This window comes from Zosterops lateralis, assembly GCF_965231275.1.
Source record: "Zosterops lateralis genome assembly, chromosome: 1".
Taxonomy (NCBI): domain Eukaryota; kingdom Metazoa; phylum Chordata; class Aves; order Passeriformes; family Zosteropidae; genus Zosterops; species Zosterops lateralis.
In genome coordinates this window covers 80,676,930-80,694,896 of record NC_139762.1, presented here as the reverse complement: position 1 = coordinate 80,694,896, position 17,967 = coordinate 80,676,930, and the positions used below count along the sequence as shown (strand labels likewise).

General features: G+C 38.8%; 1 protein-coding gene across 1 annotated transcript in view; it reads left to right on the top strand.

The window, feature by feature from the left end:
- ANKRD33B (ankyrin repeat domain 33B) overlaps nt 1-17,967 on the top strand; it is a gene marked incomplete at both ends in the record, with an annotated part of 43,518 nt that overhangs the window by 14,526 nt on the left and 11,025 nt on the right. The window contains one exon of the mRNA XM_083876493.1: nt 15,506-15,635. Within this exon, the coding sequence (XP_083732619.1) occupies nt 15,506-15,635 (130 nt within the window). The remainder of the gene's footprint in view (nt 1-15,505; nt 15,636-17,967) is intronic.

Sequence of the window (17,967 nt, the reverse complement as noted above, 5' to 3'; positions counted from 1 at the left end):
ATGGAAGGGATTTTTGGCTCTCATTTGGTAGAGCTGGGCAGAGTCTAGTAGGCTTCTGTAGCAAGTGGAATGTTCTCTGTGGAATAAAGAGCTCAGAGGCTGTGAAATCTACATAGTTAGAATATAATCTCTTATAATTTCAGAATAGAAAGCATTATTTGTACATTTTTTTGGCCAAAGAACAAGGTGGGAGTCAGACCTAGGAAATGAGACATTTAGCACTGGGTGATAAAATGCATATTAGAGGAATTTAAAAAATGAAGAACAGAAGGTGTAACTCTCAGTGCCTCTGCTTCTAGAGGTTAGGGCTGAAGAAACTGCACCTTTGTAGATTTGGTGGTAATAAAGGAGAGTGTTTGTTGCTGCCAAGCCTTGTGTCCATGCCAGAGCAAGAGGAGGGCAAGATTTGGCAGTAGACTGTGCTGCTGGTTTGCCTCACAAGCTCCTGTGGCTGGGCTGCTCTGGTAGAGGGCTCTGTCTAAGCAAACAGGCTGGCAAGCTGAGGCTTCATGGGAGCCCTGTGTGGAGCTGGGAGGTTTGATCCTGCTGAGAGTTACTGTCCTCAGACCACGCATAGACAGATATAAAGATGCTCCTTAAAGGTCTGCTGCTAAAGGAGAGCAGCTAGTGCTCCACATACTCAGTTGTGATGAAATGGAAAGAAGTGCCAAAAAATATTCTTTAAAATGGCAAAATATTTACCATTTAGCATCTTTGTGCTTGAATATGTGGTTGAATATATTTAATCATCAATCCGATTGAGAAAAGCCATCTTCTGGTTTTGCCTCCATCTCCTCTAAAACTGCTTGATTTGTTTTTGAGTGTGGCTTGTGTGTGATTGCTAAATGGACAAGGACTAATATTAGAAAAATATTGTTATTCTTTATGGAGTAGATATATGGTGGGATTTGTTCAGTGTAATGTATGCAATTACATTGCACAGCTGAAAATTTATGTTGTCATACATTGCTAGTAAGAGAATACCAAATTTATAATAGAATAGTTAATTATTCCAGCATCTACTATCTTTGTTTTAAATACAGAAATACCTCTTCATCCCAGCTTTTTATTCTCATTATTTCTATTTACTGCTAACTGTTCTGTGCTTATCTAATGGTGGAAGAATTTCCTTCTCTGTCATGCTCTTCATCCTTATGAAATGTAAAAGTTGCACAAAAAATAATGGAATCCTCTTTGCAGTATTTCTTCAAAACAATTGTGCTTCTTCTCATCTCTTAGAAAATACCATTGCTTTGGAGTTGGGCACCACAAAAATCATGAAAATTGTGTTGACAAGTCACCTCTCTACTACTTCAATGAACGAGTCTCTCTAACCAGCCAATCATTGCAGTTACAGCTTCCTCATGAGGGGAAGAGGAGGGGCAGGCACTGATCTCTGCTCTGTGGTGGTCAGTGACAGGACCTGAGGGAATGGCCTGAAGTTGAGTCAGGGGAGGTTTAGGTTGGGCATTAGAAAAAATGTTCTTTACCCAGAGGGACAGACTCTCCAGGGAAGTGATCACAACACCAAGCCTGACAGAGTTCAAGAAGTGTTTGGACAATGCTCTCAGGGACATGGTGTGACTTTTGGGGATGGTAGTGTGTTGAGCCAGGAGTTGGACTTGATGATCCTGATGGGTCCATTCCAACCCAGCACATTCTGTGCGATTCTGAATTTCAGTTTCCACCTGTGTACTGAAAATTTCCTATAAGCCAGCTATCTTTTTTCCCTCCAGGGGCCTGCAGCATCATTCGAAGTCCCCACAGTGTGTTCAGATACTGCTCTCATTAATGAGCCACTATCAAAAAAATGCCACCCTGTAGTTGAGCAAAATCTTGACATCCTCAAAGACTTGTAATTCAAATGCTGTGGAACACAGAGATGTGTCAAGCTCACTGCAAACAGCTCTGAGAAACCTCCATCACATGTGTTTGATACATGCTGGGTATTTTGTAGAGTGCTTCTTTTCAGAAAAAGCTGTTCTTTTGTTGAGAAAGCTGTGCTGTAAATGTCTACCATTTCTCTCATAATTATAAGTCCCTAAATTAAAAAACTGCTTATATGAATTCCTGAACTCCTGTCTTAATAATATCTGTTCTACAGTTTATCTAAATATTCTCCAGTTTTATGAAGTAGGAGGCCTGTTTCTGGATTGTTTGGAGAGAACTGTTTTATAGAGTATATATATTGTATAAATGATTTAGCTGTTTTAACAAAGGCAAGCGATCTCTAGAAATTCCAGCTATTTGAATACAAATGTGAAATTGCTTCTCTCTCTTTTTCCTCCAGATATTTAATTCTGTCCACTTCAGATTCAGTAGTACACAAATGTTCAGTTGCTCCCTATGTTTCCTTATTACTAAGGTGAATGGGGTGTATTCATTAAAGGATTAGGTTTTTTGATCCAAGCACAGAGGCAGAAGGTGGTTTCCTGCCTTTTATTGCATGGAGGTAAGACTCTCAGCTGAGATAAACAGTGTGGTCACAGGCTCTACAGAAGAGGAAAGACTCACTCTGCTCTTGCTCTTGCCAGGCAAGGACAGGCAGTACCAGGGTGTGCTGCATTTGCTTATTAAACTCAAGTAGTAATACTGTGGTTAACCTGAGACAGGTAAAATGGTGATGCTACTGTGTCCCACCTGGGTATTCCAAACATGACTTTTACATTTCTCTAACTGTCTGTTCACACCCTGATACTTGTTACAGCTACAGTGAATCCTTATCTAGCCAACTGCAATAATAAAAAGAATATTTAAAATGGGAATACACACTTAAGGGGGGAAAAAAAGGCAAAAAACAAACCCTCAGGATGCTTTTGAACTGCATTATTCATGCTTTTTAAAAAGTTGAGTATAAAAAAACCAGTGAGCTACTAGAGGAAAAATGTCCCTCTGGACAGATGGGTTCTGTCACAGTGTGTGTTTTATCAAAAAACCCCAGGCTGAGCTTCTTTCAGATTAATAAGGTGGATGAGCCTATTCCCTAAATACAGCACTAAATTAATGTGAGGCTGTTCACGAGGACTTGTAAGCCAGTAGCAGCAGTGTTCTCGGTTTAGCCAAGTGCTAGTCTCTGGTCTTTCAAGACTGTAATTCTGCCTTTTCTTAAAATAGAAGTATTTTTCACAGGGTGATGCTAAACCTTCAGGAAGGAACTGTTCCTTAATGAGAAGCCTGAGGCATGCTGGATTTCCTCTCCAGTGGCTGTGTGCAGCCTATCAGTTACTTTATTACTTAAATAGACAGAATTGTAGGTTGATGGGTTTTATAGTAGGAGTCCTTGCTCTCTAATCAGCCATGAACATTACAGAGCCAATGTTGTAGGTGTAAGTCACAAGAGCACAACCCTGTTTGCCCTTGACCAAAGCACATTTACATAAAAAATACAGGTCTTACTGAAACACAGGTCATGTGTTCTGCTGTAATTTAAAATGTGATCACAGTCACCAGTGGTTCCAACAGCTATAAAAGATGAAAACGATGAGAATAAAATTTATAGTGCTCGTGAACAGTGCATTACTGGAAAATTGCATATTTTGTTTGAAGGTAGTACTTTCACCCAGAACTGAAATCTCCAGGATTCAGAAATTGTGAATTTTTCAAGATTGTGTTAAAAAAAAAAATACTTATTACTGCCCCTTTTATCTCTCTCTCTCCTCCTTCCCCCCCCCCCCCCCCCCCCCTTCTTTTTATGGAGATTCACTTTTCAGTGCAATTTTTGGAGCACTAGTAATAAGCCATGTATAGGTGGGAAAGAGCAAAAAACTTCCTGTGAAGTCAGGAACTGTGCTATTTTCCTCCAAGTTTCATCCTAGGACTAATACCTATAAAAATACCTTTTTTTTTTTTTTCTCCAGCATGGTCATCTGTAATATTCCACAGCAGCTGCATTCCATAGAGCTGTAGATTACAGGATTGCAACCTTTTAGGATCACAAGGGTTGACACTAATCCACACATACAAAAATCCACTTTAGGTCTCTGTGTGAAAAACAGCCCATCTATTCAGCACAGATGCATCTATTGCTCAAAACTACTTGTTTTCTAATAAAGAGCAGGAGACTTTTTTTTAAAAAAACCAACCGAAAAAAACAACAATTTTTGCTTTACTAGAGCTAGGGAAAGAACAGGAAGGGGCACAAATGAGTGAAAACTAGTCCAGGTAAAACCAGAAGCATAACCTAGATAAATTAAGCTCTTTCATTGTGGAAAGCATAATGATAAGGGCTTTCAAGAACCTGGACACTTTGACATCCAAAAAAACCACTGTCACTCGCAGTAGCTGATGATAAACCAAAGAGGCAAGATTATGAGATCCCATCAGTGGGATCTTTGCTTGATAGAAGTAAAATAGTAATGCCTGGTCCAGGTGGAGAATCCCTAGTAATATTTCAACCTACATTTCTTTCTGAACATTGGTATTTACCTTGCATTCCCATGAACAACAAACTTGTTGTTTACCATGTTTTCCTCTTGTTTGAAAAGAGGATTTTGACTGTTGCCATGTGATAGCACATCTAGACTGAGGTATGTAAGGTGAATCCTATAGGGGAAATACTAATACTCTCATCTGAGACACATGTGCCCTTCTGCAGTGCAAGGGCAACTGGCCCTTTTTCCTGTCTTTTTTTCCTGGGGAAGAAAAAAAGACAGGTCTATTTGGGTCAATTTTAGGATCAACAAGCTTATTATAGATGATCCAAGATCAGGATGTAGGGTTATTATTAGAAGTGCTAGAGAAAAGGAAGCAATGAGGTTCAAGAGGTGGAGCACGGGGTTGGTTGGGAAGAAGACACAATGAGGGAGTTAAGTATCCACTAATGCCATTATGAAACTCATTGTCAAATGGCACTCTAATATGGAGACTGAGACTCTAGTGCTCTTACAGCTTCTTTAGATCAAAGGGTGAAGAACCAGGCTGGCACTATTGTGTGTGGTATTGTTGAATCCTAGAATCATACAACGAGTTGGGTTGGAAGGGGGTTTAAAGCTCATCTAGTTCCACCTTGTTATGCAGTACTGTGTGTAGTGTCTGGTTAGTTCCCCTCTTTGGAGTCACAAGGCTGTACAGTTGCTCTTCTTGGTGAGAACGGGGCCTCTGCAAAGAAGAGACTTCACCCTGGTGGGTATCTTACTTCATCAAGATTATTTTCTTCTGAGGAAAAAGAGCTTTTAGGTTTAAGGGTTTTGTTGGGGTTTTGGGGGGGTTTTATAGTTGTTTGGGGTTTTGGGTTTGTTGTTGTTGTTGGGTTTTTTTTGTTTTTGTTTTTTTTTTTTTTTTTTTTTTTGTTTTCCACTGACAGGCAGACCTTTTCCTGGGCTCTTTCATTACAAGGTTTAGGTCTGGTGCGATTTCACAACTAAAAGGCTCAGAAGAACAGTAGCAAAATGAACTTACAGAAGGTGGAGGAAAACTTGAGAAACCTCTTGGGGAGGCCTTTCCTAAACAAAACTATAGTACCTTACTGCCACAAGAGGGTGCTTGCAAGCTCATCACTGGTCATTTCAGGGACTTGCACAGTGAAAACGTTCTGGTGGCTTTAAAATGTTCTTTACAGAAGAGACAGATTAGATACAGTGATAGATTCTGACGGCAAAAAAGGTTGAACATTCATCTTCTGCTCAGTGTCAAACTGAAATTTATCTTTACAAAGATTTTGTGAGTCACTATTTTTGGAGAGGTCTCCTGAAAAAAAACCAAACTATGCAAACACTCTATTAAGCTTCTTGCAACAGATCTCAACTACAGCCTGCCTGCCTCTGACAGATAATAACAAAAAGGAAAATGTATCTATTAAACACAGAGAGGAGTTGAATCATATGCTTTAAAGCCAAAGGGAGCTCTTTTTGACAGTTATGTCAGTGAACAAAATGCATTTCACATGGCTTCTGAATGCCCTACAAAATGCCTTTTAATGCCTTTTCATCCTAGGTATGTATGAAGGTATGTGTATATTTAAAAACAAGCAGACAAGTTAACAGTAGATTTTGTCAGACACAGGACTTGGACTTCACATCTAAACTTATTTCGGAATGTTCCCAGAGGTCTTATGTGCTGAGAGTGCACTGCATACAGGTCACACCAGGTTTGGTTATGCTGTTAGATGACTCAGGTTTGACTATCACTTTGTTTACATTTTAGGGGGTTTCTCTTTCTGAAAACAGAATAAACAAAAGGGTGTCATGATAGAATTCACAGGAAGACTACAATTTTGACATTGGATTTTGAAGTAATCTGGCAATTGAGAGACTCTCTAAAATGTTTTACATATAATTATATCCACAAAAGGTATAGTTTGAGCTTTATTACAAGCACTCTTTCTTCCAGGGATGCCCAAACCCACTGCCTCTTTGTGCAGCAGATATCCAAAGAAGCCAAAGCAGCAGGTGATCCCAGCCTCAGGTGTCCTCAGGAGGAAGCAGTCAGCACTTTTCTGCTTTGAATGTATCGATAGCTGGAAACAGCTGTTCCAAGCAAAACACAACAACATACTGTTCATTTAAGCACCCAGAAACACACTATCCTTATTCACAAAATGGTTTGCAACCTCTGGAAGCCTTTGCAAACATTGCACATCAAGCCAGTGAAAGAAAAAGAAATGAAATTAAAATCCACTCAGCACTTGCTGCAGCAGGACCCTGATGCTGGTGGGAGCCTGTCACATTGCCTCCCCAGACCTCTTATAGCTTATGGTTTGGGCTGCTAATGTTCAAAGCACCTTGAAGTAAAGACATGGGATTTGTTGTAGAAATGCCTTCAGGGTTTATATCAGGATCCTCTCATTAAAGTTCAGTACACAGAATAGTTTGGGTTCAAAGAGGCCTTAGAGATCATCTGGTTCCAACCTCTCTGCTGTGAACAGGGACATCTTCCACTAGACCAGGTTGCTCAGGGCCCATCCAACCTGGCCTTGAACACTTTCCGGGATGGGGCATCCACAGCTTCTCTGGGCAGCCTGTTCCAGTGCCCCACCACCCCCACCATACATAATTTACACTCTTTACTGAAGCCAGACCTCTTGCTTTTTTAAAAAGCAGAATGTCCTGTGTTTAGCTCAGGCATAACAAAGAGGACTTTATATAAATTTGGCTGCTATGGATCATGCATTACTACCACCAATACTATGAAGTCTTAGCACTAACATTTGACAGCACTAACGCTGATTATGTGCAGTACAAACAGGCAAGCTAGAATTAGTAAAGGCTGCATTATTTATCTAGGATCATTGCTATTTATTAGTTGTACCCAATGTGGCAGTCTAAATAAAATGAAAATATGAAATTTAATCTGATAAAATTTTTGTCGCTTCCCCTACTATTTTCCCACACTACTTTCTGTTCTTTGCAGCCAGGTACCTCATAAACAGAACACAGAACCCTTTCTCAAAAATGGAATTCTGGACCGTTTTACCATTTATTGAATCCTGATAAAACTTCCTTTTCTCTTATGTCTAATGCTGGTAAGCTCCACTAGATGACTGATCAGTTCATTGAAGGATATGTTATTTGTATTAAGCAGTGTTTCCCTAAATTTTCCTTACTTTGTCCTTTTCCAAAATTATGCCTTGTTTAGTTCTGCTATGACCAGAAATCTTCTATACATTCCAAAGATTTATTCTGGCATGATTGCATACATCAAATATCACTCTGTGGGAAAATTATTTCAGTTTCCTCTCTTTCCATATGAACTTCTTCATTCTGTATATTGCTTTGTCGCACGTCAGTTGGCTGTGACTAGGAAAGGAACTTCTTCCTGCTGAAACTTCAGATTGATGAGTAGATTCCTAATCCTTTACCAGCTGTCACTGAAAAATTATATATTATTTTAACAAAATTGATATTGATCATGAATATATCTGATAAGCAGATATATGAGCAGTTGGTTTTTTTAAAATATCAATGGAATCACATTTAATCTCCTAACACAAGCATCTCAAGATTAAAATATGCCCAAGCTAGTTGTGGCTGCTGCCGGCTCTTGTTTCACATGTTCAATTCCAGCTGAGGTTCAGAAAGGAAAGAGCAGTAAAAGATTTTTCATGTGATAACATAGATCCAGTTGCTGCTGTTTCAAGAAGCATCATCAAGTGTCAGCATAAGTCAGAGGAAAACAGCTGGCAAAGCAGCCCAGGCCTCTTGCCACTCAGTCAGTGCAGCATCCCTTGGCTCATATTTTTCCTGCAGGGTTGTTCCCACTGTTAGTTGTAATCCTGAGTGCCTCTGCTTCTGGCCTACCTCTGCCATGGAAATGATTGTCAAGAGGATGGAATATAGCCAGGAACAAATCAGCCCTTTGCTCCAGTGATGGGGAGAGGAGGTATCAGCCACCACTAGCTGCTAGTCAGGTTGTACAGTCCAAAAATGCCTTTTGTGTTTTATCAGCCCTCCAGGCCTTTGGACACGGTGTGATTGGGGGTGAGAGGTGGTGAGTGTAGGATGAGAGGTGGTGGCAGATAGAGCAGGTAAAGAAGTGTGAGAGAGAAGTCGCTCTCCACACCTCCTGAAGCACCCCTGGGGGATGAGGTGCAGGGCTCTCTAGCACCTGGGTGTTGTCTTACCTGGACTGTGCCTCATGGGACAGTTAGAACTCCTTGCAGGACTGAGAAGAAAAAAAGGACCACTTTTTTTGCTGTGATGCTCTGGTTCTGCTCCCATCAGGCTTCCCATGGGCTGAAGATCAAGATCATTTCTTCAGCTGTCCTCTCCCCCAGACTTTGGTCGAGAAAGCTGTGCCAAAAGGCAGCTAGATGGCCAGTGTTGGGATATGTGGGGCAGTGCAGGAGCTGGACACATGTTCAGCCTCCCATGGAACAGTGCACAATCCTCAAGTCCCCATCAACTCATGGGGTTTAGATTTCCTACTGAATTATTTGCTTTTATTATGTATCTTGATATTATTAAAAAGAAAAAATAGAGAAGGGTTAATATCTCATAAGCATCTGTCAGAATTGCCACATATTTCTTATATATCCCACCCACTGGAATATCCCTGACTACAAACCATGTATTTGCCTTGTAAGTACCTTATGGCTCTTAGCAGTTACTTCTGAGGTTTCTGCCAGCTGCTTATATCACCAGTGATGCTGAAACCAATTCAGATGACGTGCATGTTAGTAAATAAGGAAAGTCTCACTATTTTTATTACCTTTTCCTGTTGTCTGCTTTATTACACAAGTGGCACGGGCTCTCTCCGTTGTGTAATGTAAGCTTTTGCAGGCATAGTAAAACAAACTTTCCTGGGACTATTTTTAGAGGTGATCATGGGGATTTGGATTAGAATAGATTAAGTAAGGATTTCTGCAGAGGTGATACATATACCTTTACTTAAAGACATGTGACCTGACTGATTGAAGAGGTGTTTATGAAATAAGTGAAGCTGAACATATCCCAGAAATTGGAGTGGAAAAATGATGGGTCATCATCTGTGTGTCCATGGGCTGGACTGTGTTTTTATATTGTGGAGTGCTGTCCATACTGGGATATGGATCTGTAAATGTTCATAATGCTGAAAAGCAAAGGTGGCGATTTTGTGCCTTCAGCATTGAGGCACTGGCAGGGGCAGTGCCATGTGAGATTGATTTTGGATACAGGATTGGACTTTGGCCTACTCTGTTCCTCTGCAGAGCAGGCAGAGAGTTTTGCACACTGATGCTCCATCCCTGCTTGGATGCTCTTTTGTACTTCTCTGATCACTTTCCCTGGGAAAATTAGCCTCTCCCGCCTTGCCCTCAGGGATGTGGGGTTTTGATCAAACAACAGTTGGACAAAATTTATTTAAATTTCCAGTTCTTTTTCTTTGTCACTTTCCCAATACAAATGTGCATGTGATTAAGCTGTTGCAGCCCTTTCTTTAAAAGGTCAGCCTAAATTATTTTCTGCAGATAATATTAGGGCTTATGTGCTTGATGGATTTCTGTAGCACATAAACACCACTTCTCCCAGGACTGATGACCTGAATAATTACCTCGTCTCTGTCGCTGTTGAAATAATCAACCTAAACCAAATATAAGACAAGCTCAAGCCACTTTTGAAAGTTTCTCAGATTGCCATTTTTATACTGGAAAGTTTTGCGCATGATACAAAAATTAGTATATAGCAGATCATGGTGCTCAGTGCTACATTTTGCTCTTTTTAATACAACATAAATTTAGAATATCTGTTGGGGTGAAGTTTCACACAATTGCAGAGCTTTTAGTGGAGATCAGAATTACCATAATTTTCCTCAAATGATTTTGGGAGAACTACTTGGAAATAATTGACCTGATTTTAATTTTTTAAATTTGCTTTGTACAAGAATTATAGTTATATATATATATAATTCTGTTATAATGTGAGTTTTGTATAAGACAAAATATTAAACATATGAATTATTACTTTAATGAATCAACAAGAAAATGTTTCAACACAACTTTTTATTCCTTTTTTTTTTTATTCTTTCATTTCTACTACTTCTGATATTTTTTTCATAACATGATTTTAACTTAGATTTAATTTTCATTGTTGTCCTTGCATATGATTATGGATTACAATGAATCATTATCTCATTTAATTCAATTACATATGGTTTTAATCACTGCTAGTAAACTAACCTTGCAGAATTGTCATTAGTACTTACAGATGCATGCCAGGCAAACTGTACAGTTGTTCATCAGAAGGCTTGTGGAGAGCAATGGGTAGTACCAATTTAGCCTTTTGCCAGCCCCATTTTTGTCTGGGGTGATTGGCAAAAAACTATAATAAGCTGTTTTCATTCTCAGCATCTTGGTGGAAAACAAGTTCCCTGAAGAGAACATTTAAAAAGCTAAATTAATTGCATGCCGTATGTGATTTGCTTGTTATCCAGCTTGAGTTCAATATTGATCCTTGAGTATTTCTTGTGATCTCTATTATCTGTAACGATCTAGTGTACAAATAGCCTTACATCAGTAATTTTGTCATAATATCTGATTTATAAAATTGTCTCCTGAGATATCCATGACCTCACTTAATCAGTCATGTTATTATGTCATTAGTCGACACAGCTGAGCAAAACAGAGTTTATTTTCATAGTGGCAGTACTATTCCGGTGTTGCATGAAATCAAAGGCCCATGAAGAATTATCATATTAAACAGAATCAGAAGATTCACTGCTTGAGGAAAGTGTTGCAACCTCTGATTAAATTCAGGTAGTCTCATGCCTGCTATTTGTGTACTGTGAGAAGAAAATAAAAAAAAGTAGAAAGACTTTATTTAGAATATATGGAAAAAAAGTAGTTTATCTGAGACTGTTTTGTCATATATTCTAAATATTATTAATTTTGCTGTCATTTCAAAGCAAGAGGGGAATCTTCTAAAACTATGCTGGTTACACAAAAAAATTCAGATATATCATATACTACAGAAAAACTGTGGGAAAGTTCTGTGAAATGCCAAATATTCCACAGAGGAAAGATAGAGACCCCATCACCTGGAAGTATTGTGGCTTTTATCTGGAAAAAAACCCACTACTGAGCTGACTTTCAACCTCCCCTTCTGTGGAAAAACGACAGTAAATGTTAATGTAGTTGGTGTGATGGATGACTCACACTTTCTTGTTTGTCACACAGAGCCTGTGTGTGGTATTTGAAAAATGAAATAGGATCTGTTGCAAACCTTGTTCCATATTTTACATCTCTTTTGCACAGAGGATGTGTTTCATTGGTCTGGGAGAATGATGGGCAGCAACCCTGACCACTGATCAGGAGAGAGCAAGTCAGATAACAGAATATCCTTGAAAAGCAGGGATAGTGTGCTTGCATCCTGTGACAGATGTACAGTAACACTGTCTAATAATTGATGTTTATTACCATCTATTAATGGGAATTAGTTTGAGTTTTATTACTATTTAAAATAACTTGTGTTTGAGGACATATGGAAGGGAAGAGAGGGAAAAGGATGCTGTTGTAGGAGAAAAGTCCTTTCAGGCAGAGGACATACTCTTAAGAATTATCAATCTTCCTTTCTCCTAAAGCCTTCATAAGTAGTGAATACTTCTGAGAATTGATCTTACTGATAAAAATAATGCTAAGATTCAATTTAAAAAAGACTTTTTTTCCCATGCACACTGACCATTTCATAATTGCACTGTGGCTTTTTATATAAGGAGCAGAATAATGGATGCCTTTGGTGGAATATTAATGTCACCTCTCTTCTCAGGGTAACCAGATTGTTCAGGTTCAGTATTTTCTAACTAAAACGAATTTATTTTTAGATTTTGAAAAGACATTAACTGCACAGCTGTATTTTCCTGCAGACCGCTGTGATACAGGCTACTGCTTTATTGATTGCTTCAAAAGGCAATTTGCAGGAGGCGATTTTGTATCACTTATTAATTGAGACCGTTGAAGAAGTTTTTAATATATTATAGTATTTATTGGTATATGAACTTAAAGATTCCAGACTAATAACTGACTTTGATACTGACTGATTGCACATGCTGGCTGATCTGTTTGTAGTAGCTTTCAGCAAGCAGGATATAGACAGGGTCAGAAATGGATGCAAAAGGGAAAAAAAGAAAAGAAAAAAAAAAAGCAACCTGATAACACAAATAATCATTGAATCATTACATGAGGATTTGGGAAATAAGCATCAAATCCAGAAATTTATTGCAACTTTCATAGTAAAGCTGCAGCCTCCTGCACCCCATTTCAATATCTGAAAGGTTTGGAGGGGTTATGCAAAGGAAAGCAGTCCCTCAGCAAGCAGTCTGTCTCACCTACCTCCCCAGAGACCTGCAAGGGGTGGAAAAAAACACATCAGCTTTACACAAGGGACTTGTTTTTATGTCCTCATGCCATTGCTCCTTTTGCTTCTCAACCAGGGACTGCTGGGCATACACTCCACCAAATACTGGATTCTCACACTCTTATCTGGCCCAGTTCAGATTTGTAAAACTGTTCTTCAAGGATGATTTTCCGTGCTACTGCATCATGTAATCCCTCAGAAAGCTCCTGCTCTCTGTTGCCTTTCTTTATCCTTAAGCAAGCAGTCTTTGATAGCATCTTTGGAAAATAAACTTCAGAAAATGTTGACACTTAAGTAATCCTGCTGGTTTTTAAATTTAGAACGGCGAGTAAGTTTGATTGATTTGAAGATAATTTGAGTCTCGTATCTGCTGAAATCAGAATGCCCGTGTAAGATGCATTATTTCCTATCTGATGGAGGTACCCACTAAAAGTAGGACAAAATCCCTCAATACTGCAATGCCAAAACCTCTTGCAAAAAAACCCAAACCAAACCAACCAAACAAAAACAAAAACAAACCAACACAAAAACAACCAAAAAAAAAAAAAAAACCAAAAAAAAAAAAAAAAAAAAAAAAACCCACAAAAAACCCTACAAAAGAAATCACCCCAAGCTAATGTTCATTATTAATTTTTTTACAATATTTTACTATATTTTTACAATAATTTAGCTTTACTCTTTTACAAAGAGAACAAATAAAAGAACTTATTTTAAGCATCTGGTAACTATTTTTAGAAGACAAAAATGTCCTGTGAAAACATGCTGTGAAAATATCCTCCATATATTGGGTAAAGCAGGTAGTTTTTGGGGTTTTTTTATTGGAGGTGATAGCTATTTTTAGTTATTCTTACTGACTTTTTAAAACTATCTTCCAAAATGCCATTTTTTTTCAGTGAACAATAGAATCTCTCTTCTTATTGTCAAAAGCTTTTGGTCTCCAAACAATTGTAAACTTAATTTTCTGCTATCATAAGTAATGGATATTTTACTGAATGGTAATATAATGGATATAATACTGAATGACTGTGTGGTGTTTTAAATCTGCACAGCTTTTGGAGTTGTAAAGACCTATATCCTGATCATCGGGTGAAAAATAAATTTTTTCAAGAATTGAAGTAATGCTCAAGTCTCTACAATGGACATTGACACATTTTTTCTTAAAAGCTACAAAGTTTTACAGTAAAACTTGGATTAATCTGCACAGTCCCACCGGGAAAGTACGTCTGTTTAGTTTAAAAAAAAAAAAAAAGAGAGAGAGAATATATGACTTTTGGCAGAATCCTCTGTATGATTTCAATAGAAGGCTTTGAAGTATTACCGGTTCTTCACAAGGAAATGAAGATGCTCTTTATAAAGCAGTGGTAGGTGTTGCTTCATGCTGAGGGCAAGAGTGAATTGAGAACAAAAGAAAGCAGAGTAATTATTTTATTGAAAGATGTAATTGAGAAATAACCCACATAGCCTGTGAACAGCCTAAAGGGAGATATCTCTCCTCTATCTCAATGAAGGTGTTTGCCACCTCAGCCAACAGAACTATCCAGAATGACAGTGAAACAGGGCACTGAATAAATAACTAGCTAGTTAAGATGACAATAAATCAGAAGCCACAGTTGTCATCTGGTGAATGCCTCTGTCTTAGCAAAGTCCACGGGGAAGAGATAAGGAGAATGTGTAGGTAAGAGAAAAATGATGGAGGAGTCAGGGTGGGCCGTTCTGTTTTCATAACCACGTTGTCCTTGCAAGTCTCTAGTGTGAGTGCACTTTGGGCAGTCAGGGTTACCAGGCAGTTCGAGATTTGTGTCTGTGCCCTCCTCATCCTCTCAGCAGTCAGATGTTCATGCTGAGCTTGGGCACCCTGAGTAACGCACTGAGGGAGCGCAGGGAGCACTGATTTATCTGTGCCCATCCTCCTCCACACCATCAGCCCCACGCAGGGGAAAAAGGGCTGCCCAAGTAATACTGAAGACTGGAGATAATGGCTTTAATCTCAGTGGTCAAGAGAGCAGCCAGGATTAAGTGCTATGCTTCCATTTAATTAATGACAAGTGGTATTTTGCTGTATTTTAGGGAAGCTGCCAGTTTGCTGCTGTGGAGTGAAACACTATCTGGGGTACCAAGCCTAGTTACAAGGTTTACCTCCAGGCTTGGCTTCCTCCTGGAAATTTTACGGCCTCCAGCTGTCGTAAAGCACATTAAACAGGACCTCTAAAAGCAATTTAATTTTATTTATGATTATAAAAAAAGGAGCCATGCTTCTAATGGGAAGTTTGAATTATTTAAAGATAGCAACAGGCAGTATGAACACAACTCCTGCCTACCATTTCCCCTTAATGAAACAAGTAGTCTTTTTTCAGGGAATTAATATTCAGAGCAGGTCTAGTTCATCTTACCTGCTGGGTTCACTTTATTATATAATAAAATCAGATTTATTCTCATTTGGGTATTGAGTATATAGCCCTATAAGCATAAGCCATTTATAAACAGTTACTTTGCATGTAGCATAATGTAATGCCTACTCTCTTAGGTATTTCTGAGGAGTATCAAACATTACTTGCCAAAGGGCAGAGATAAAAGAAGTGTTTTGGATCTGAACATTGTGCCTGGAGCTGATCACTAGTTGTGCTGGTACCTTTCAGGTTCTTCAGTCTGGAAAAAAAAAAATGTAAAAAGTTGTCTAGTAAGCTTCTGTGTGGAATGTTTCTCAGTCTGGCAAACCTAACTCTCATTTTATATTTTACTTACAGAATGGTCTTATTGTTGCCTGTTACCAAGGTTATGTGGATATCGTAATAGCCTTAGCACAATGCCCTCACCTCGATGTGAACTGGCAGGACAACGAAGGGAACACGGCTCTAATTACAGCTGCACAGGCAGGTAAGGCTCTCTGTATCATCTCTTACATGCAGGGTCTTGGGAGGAGTCTGTGTTTAGGGCTACTTTTTTTTGGATATTTTTCAAATCTGTGAAAGAAATTACTCTGTGTAAGGTTTGTCATGATTTTCTTTGAACTAATTAATCTACAGTAGTATGTATCCAGTAGATTAAGGCAGAAAAAGCTATATATTTTTAGTAGACACCATTAATTATTTTAACTTAAAATTAAAGAAAATCTCATCCCAAGTGTGCACTATTATAGTGCTTTGTTCCTTTCAGCTGATTTTCCAAAGTTTGCTCTGGCAAGCAACAATTGAACACTGTGGACGTGTAACGTGCTGCTTTAGTGCTTTTCTCCCATACTTGCTGCACCTACTCCAGAGGGTCTCCAGTAGTTGATAACTGTAGGAAACATATCATCATTAAGAAATACCTTAGCTGCTAAAGCAGTCTTCATCCACTCCACAGTTAAAAAGCAAACAAAACCTCAGCAGGATTTAGTATTTGCCAATGATCCTTTTGTAACACCTGATATCCACATCAGCCATGCTAAAATCCTGATGCAGGCTGGAGCGAGAGCAGGATTTAGCACAAGGTTTTCTTTTATCCCACCCAGCATGGTAATATGCAGTGAACAAGTGTAACATATCGTGTAGATGTAAGAGAAACTCCCAGGAGGGTTCCTTGTTTCCAGTGTTCAGATAGAAAACAATCCTTTGATTATTTCTGTTAAAACTGAAGGGCTGTGCTTTAATCTTTAAGGGAAGCTTTAGTTTTCTCTAACAAGTGTTAACAAAGTGCTAAAGCATGTAAATCAGGAAAAATTTCTCCAAAGAAGAATGCCATCACTTTGTAGTCTAAAAGCTGTTCCAGGGGATGCCTAGCTCTGCATCTCTGCTTTCCTCTGCATCCTTTAAGTGCACTCTGCAAAGGCAGTCACTTTACAAGGAAATGCATAGCTGGTCTTCATCATGTTTGCTGACTGGTGAAGAGTCAGGGATGTTTGTGGGAGTTGGTGGGGCATAGTCCTCCCTCCCAGTCACTGGCTGCCTGAAGGGAACAAATTTCCATCAGGGGATATCAAGGGACAGTACAAGCCACTTCTAAAGATTGGAGCAGTTTGGTTTTCATGTCAATTTAGTAATAGTTCCACTAGACATTTCCAGGTAGTACCTAACCTTTCTTTGAGTTGTATCAAAAAGTGAACTCTGCTAAAGTTCCTGCAAGATGGGTCTTGAATACTTGAAGAAAGAACCGTGACCACATTCATAGCAAAGTCGTGAGTATAGTAGCTTTCCAGAGAAGGTGGAAAAGTCTCCAAAACACTAATCTATTTTTATTTATCTGCCCTAATACAAATTTGGAGTAAAAAAGGTTTAACACTGCCTCCTTCTTGACCTTTATAACTCATGATAATGAGCTCAGAATTAATCCAGTGGGCTGACATTGACTTGACACACTCTGCCAGTACTTGCTATTGATCTCCAAATGGAACTGGAAATTACTGTAGTCAACAGAAGCTTATACGAACCTCCAACAACTTGGATGTTTTCCCCTGCCTGTGCTAATCCTGAGCTACAGTGTTTACACCAGTTATTTAATTAATTATCACAAGATACTGTTGCAGTGTTAATAGAGATTACTCTGAGACTAACATTGCAACCAGAGGAGTTACAGTGCAAAAGATGCTGCTTAATTATTGCTGGATGTTAAGTAGTAACATTAAGCAGTGGATTATAAAGATCCAAAAGCAAAGCTTATGCAAGCTTGCCTTTAGTAGAGAATTTATTTGTTGGGGGACGGGTTAACTTTAGGCTGTGAAAGTAAGTAATCACATTTTTGCAAAATAAATTTTTCTGAGATTGCTGTTATTTATACCAAAACTATGGGTTTTCCTGTGGAAAGCCTAATAGCAAATCCACATTATTTCAGGTATTTGTAAGGTGGTATTTGAAGGTTTCAGAAAGTGCTGCCATTTTTGTTATGATCCACTGCCAGGTGGGCCATCATGGATTGCCAGACCCCAAAGAGGAGCTGGATGGGAAAAACTGTGTGGTCCTGAGGAATTGTTCCTTGAGTTTCAGAGTCTGCATCTGTATTATGAGATATAGATATCAAAAGAGATGACAGAGAGGTCTCTTTACTTGTGCTGAGGAGTTTAAAATCCACACTTGCCTGTGCCATTTCATGACTGCCCAGACATTTTGATCAAATATGAGCATCAGCTTGAATTGAATAGGATTAAATTAAAGAGCAACTAGAGTCTCAGAAGATGACTGAATTCAGTTCCCCATATTGCTTTTGATAATTTGAGACTCTCATCCTCCAATAA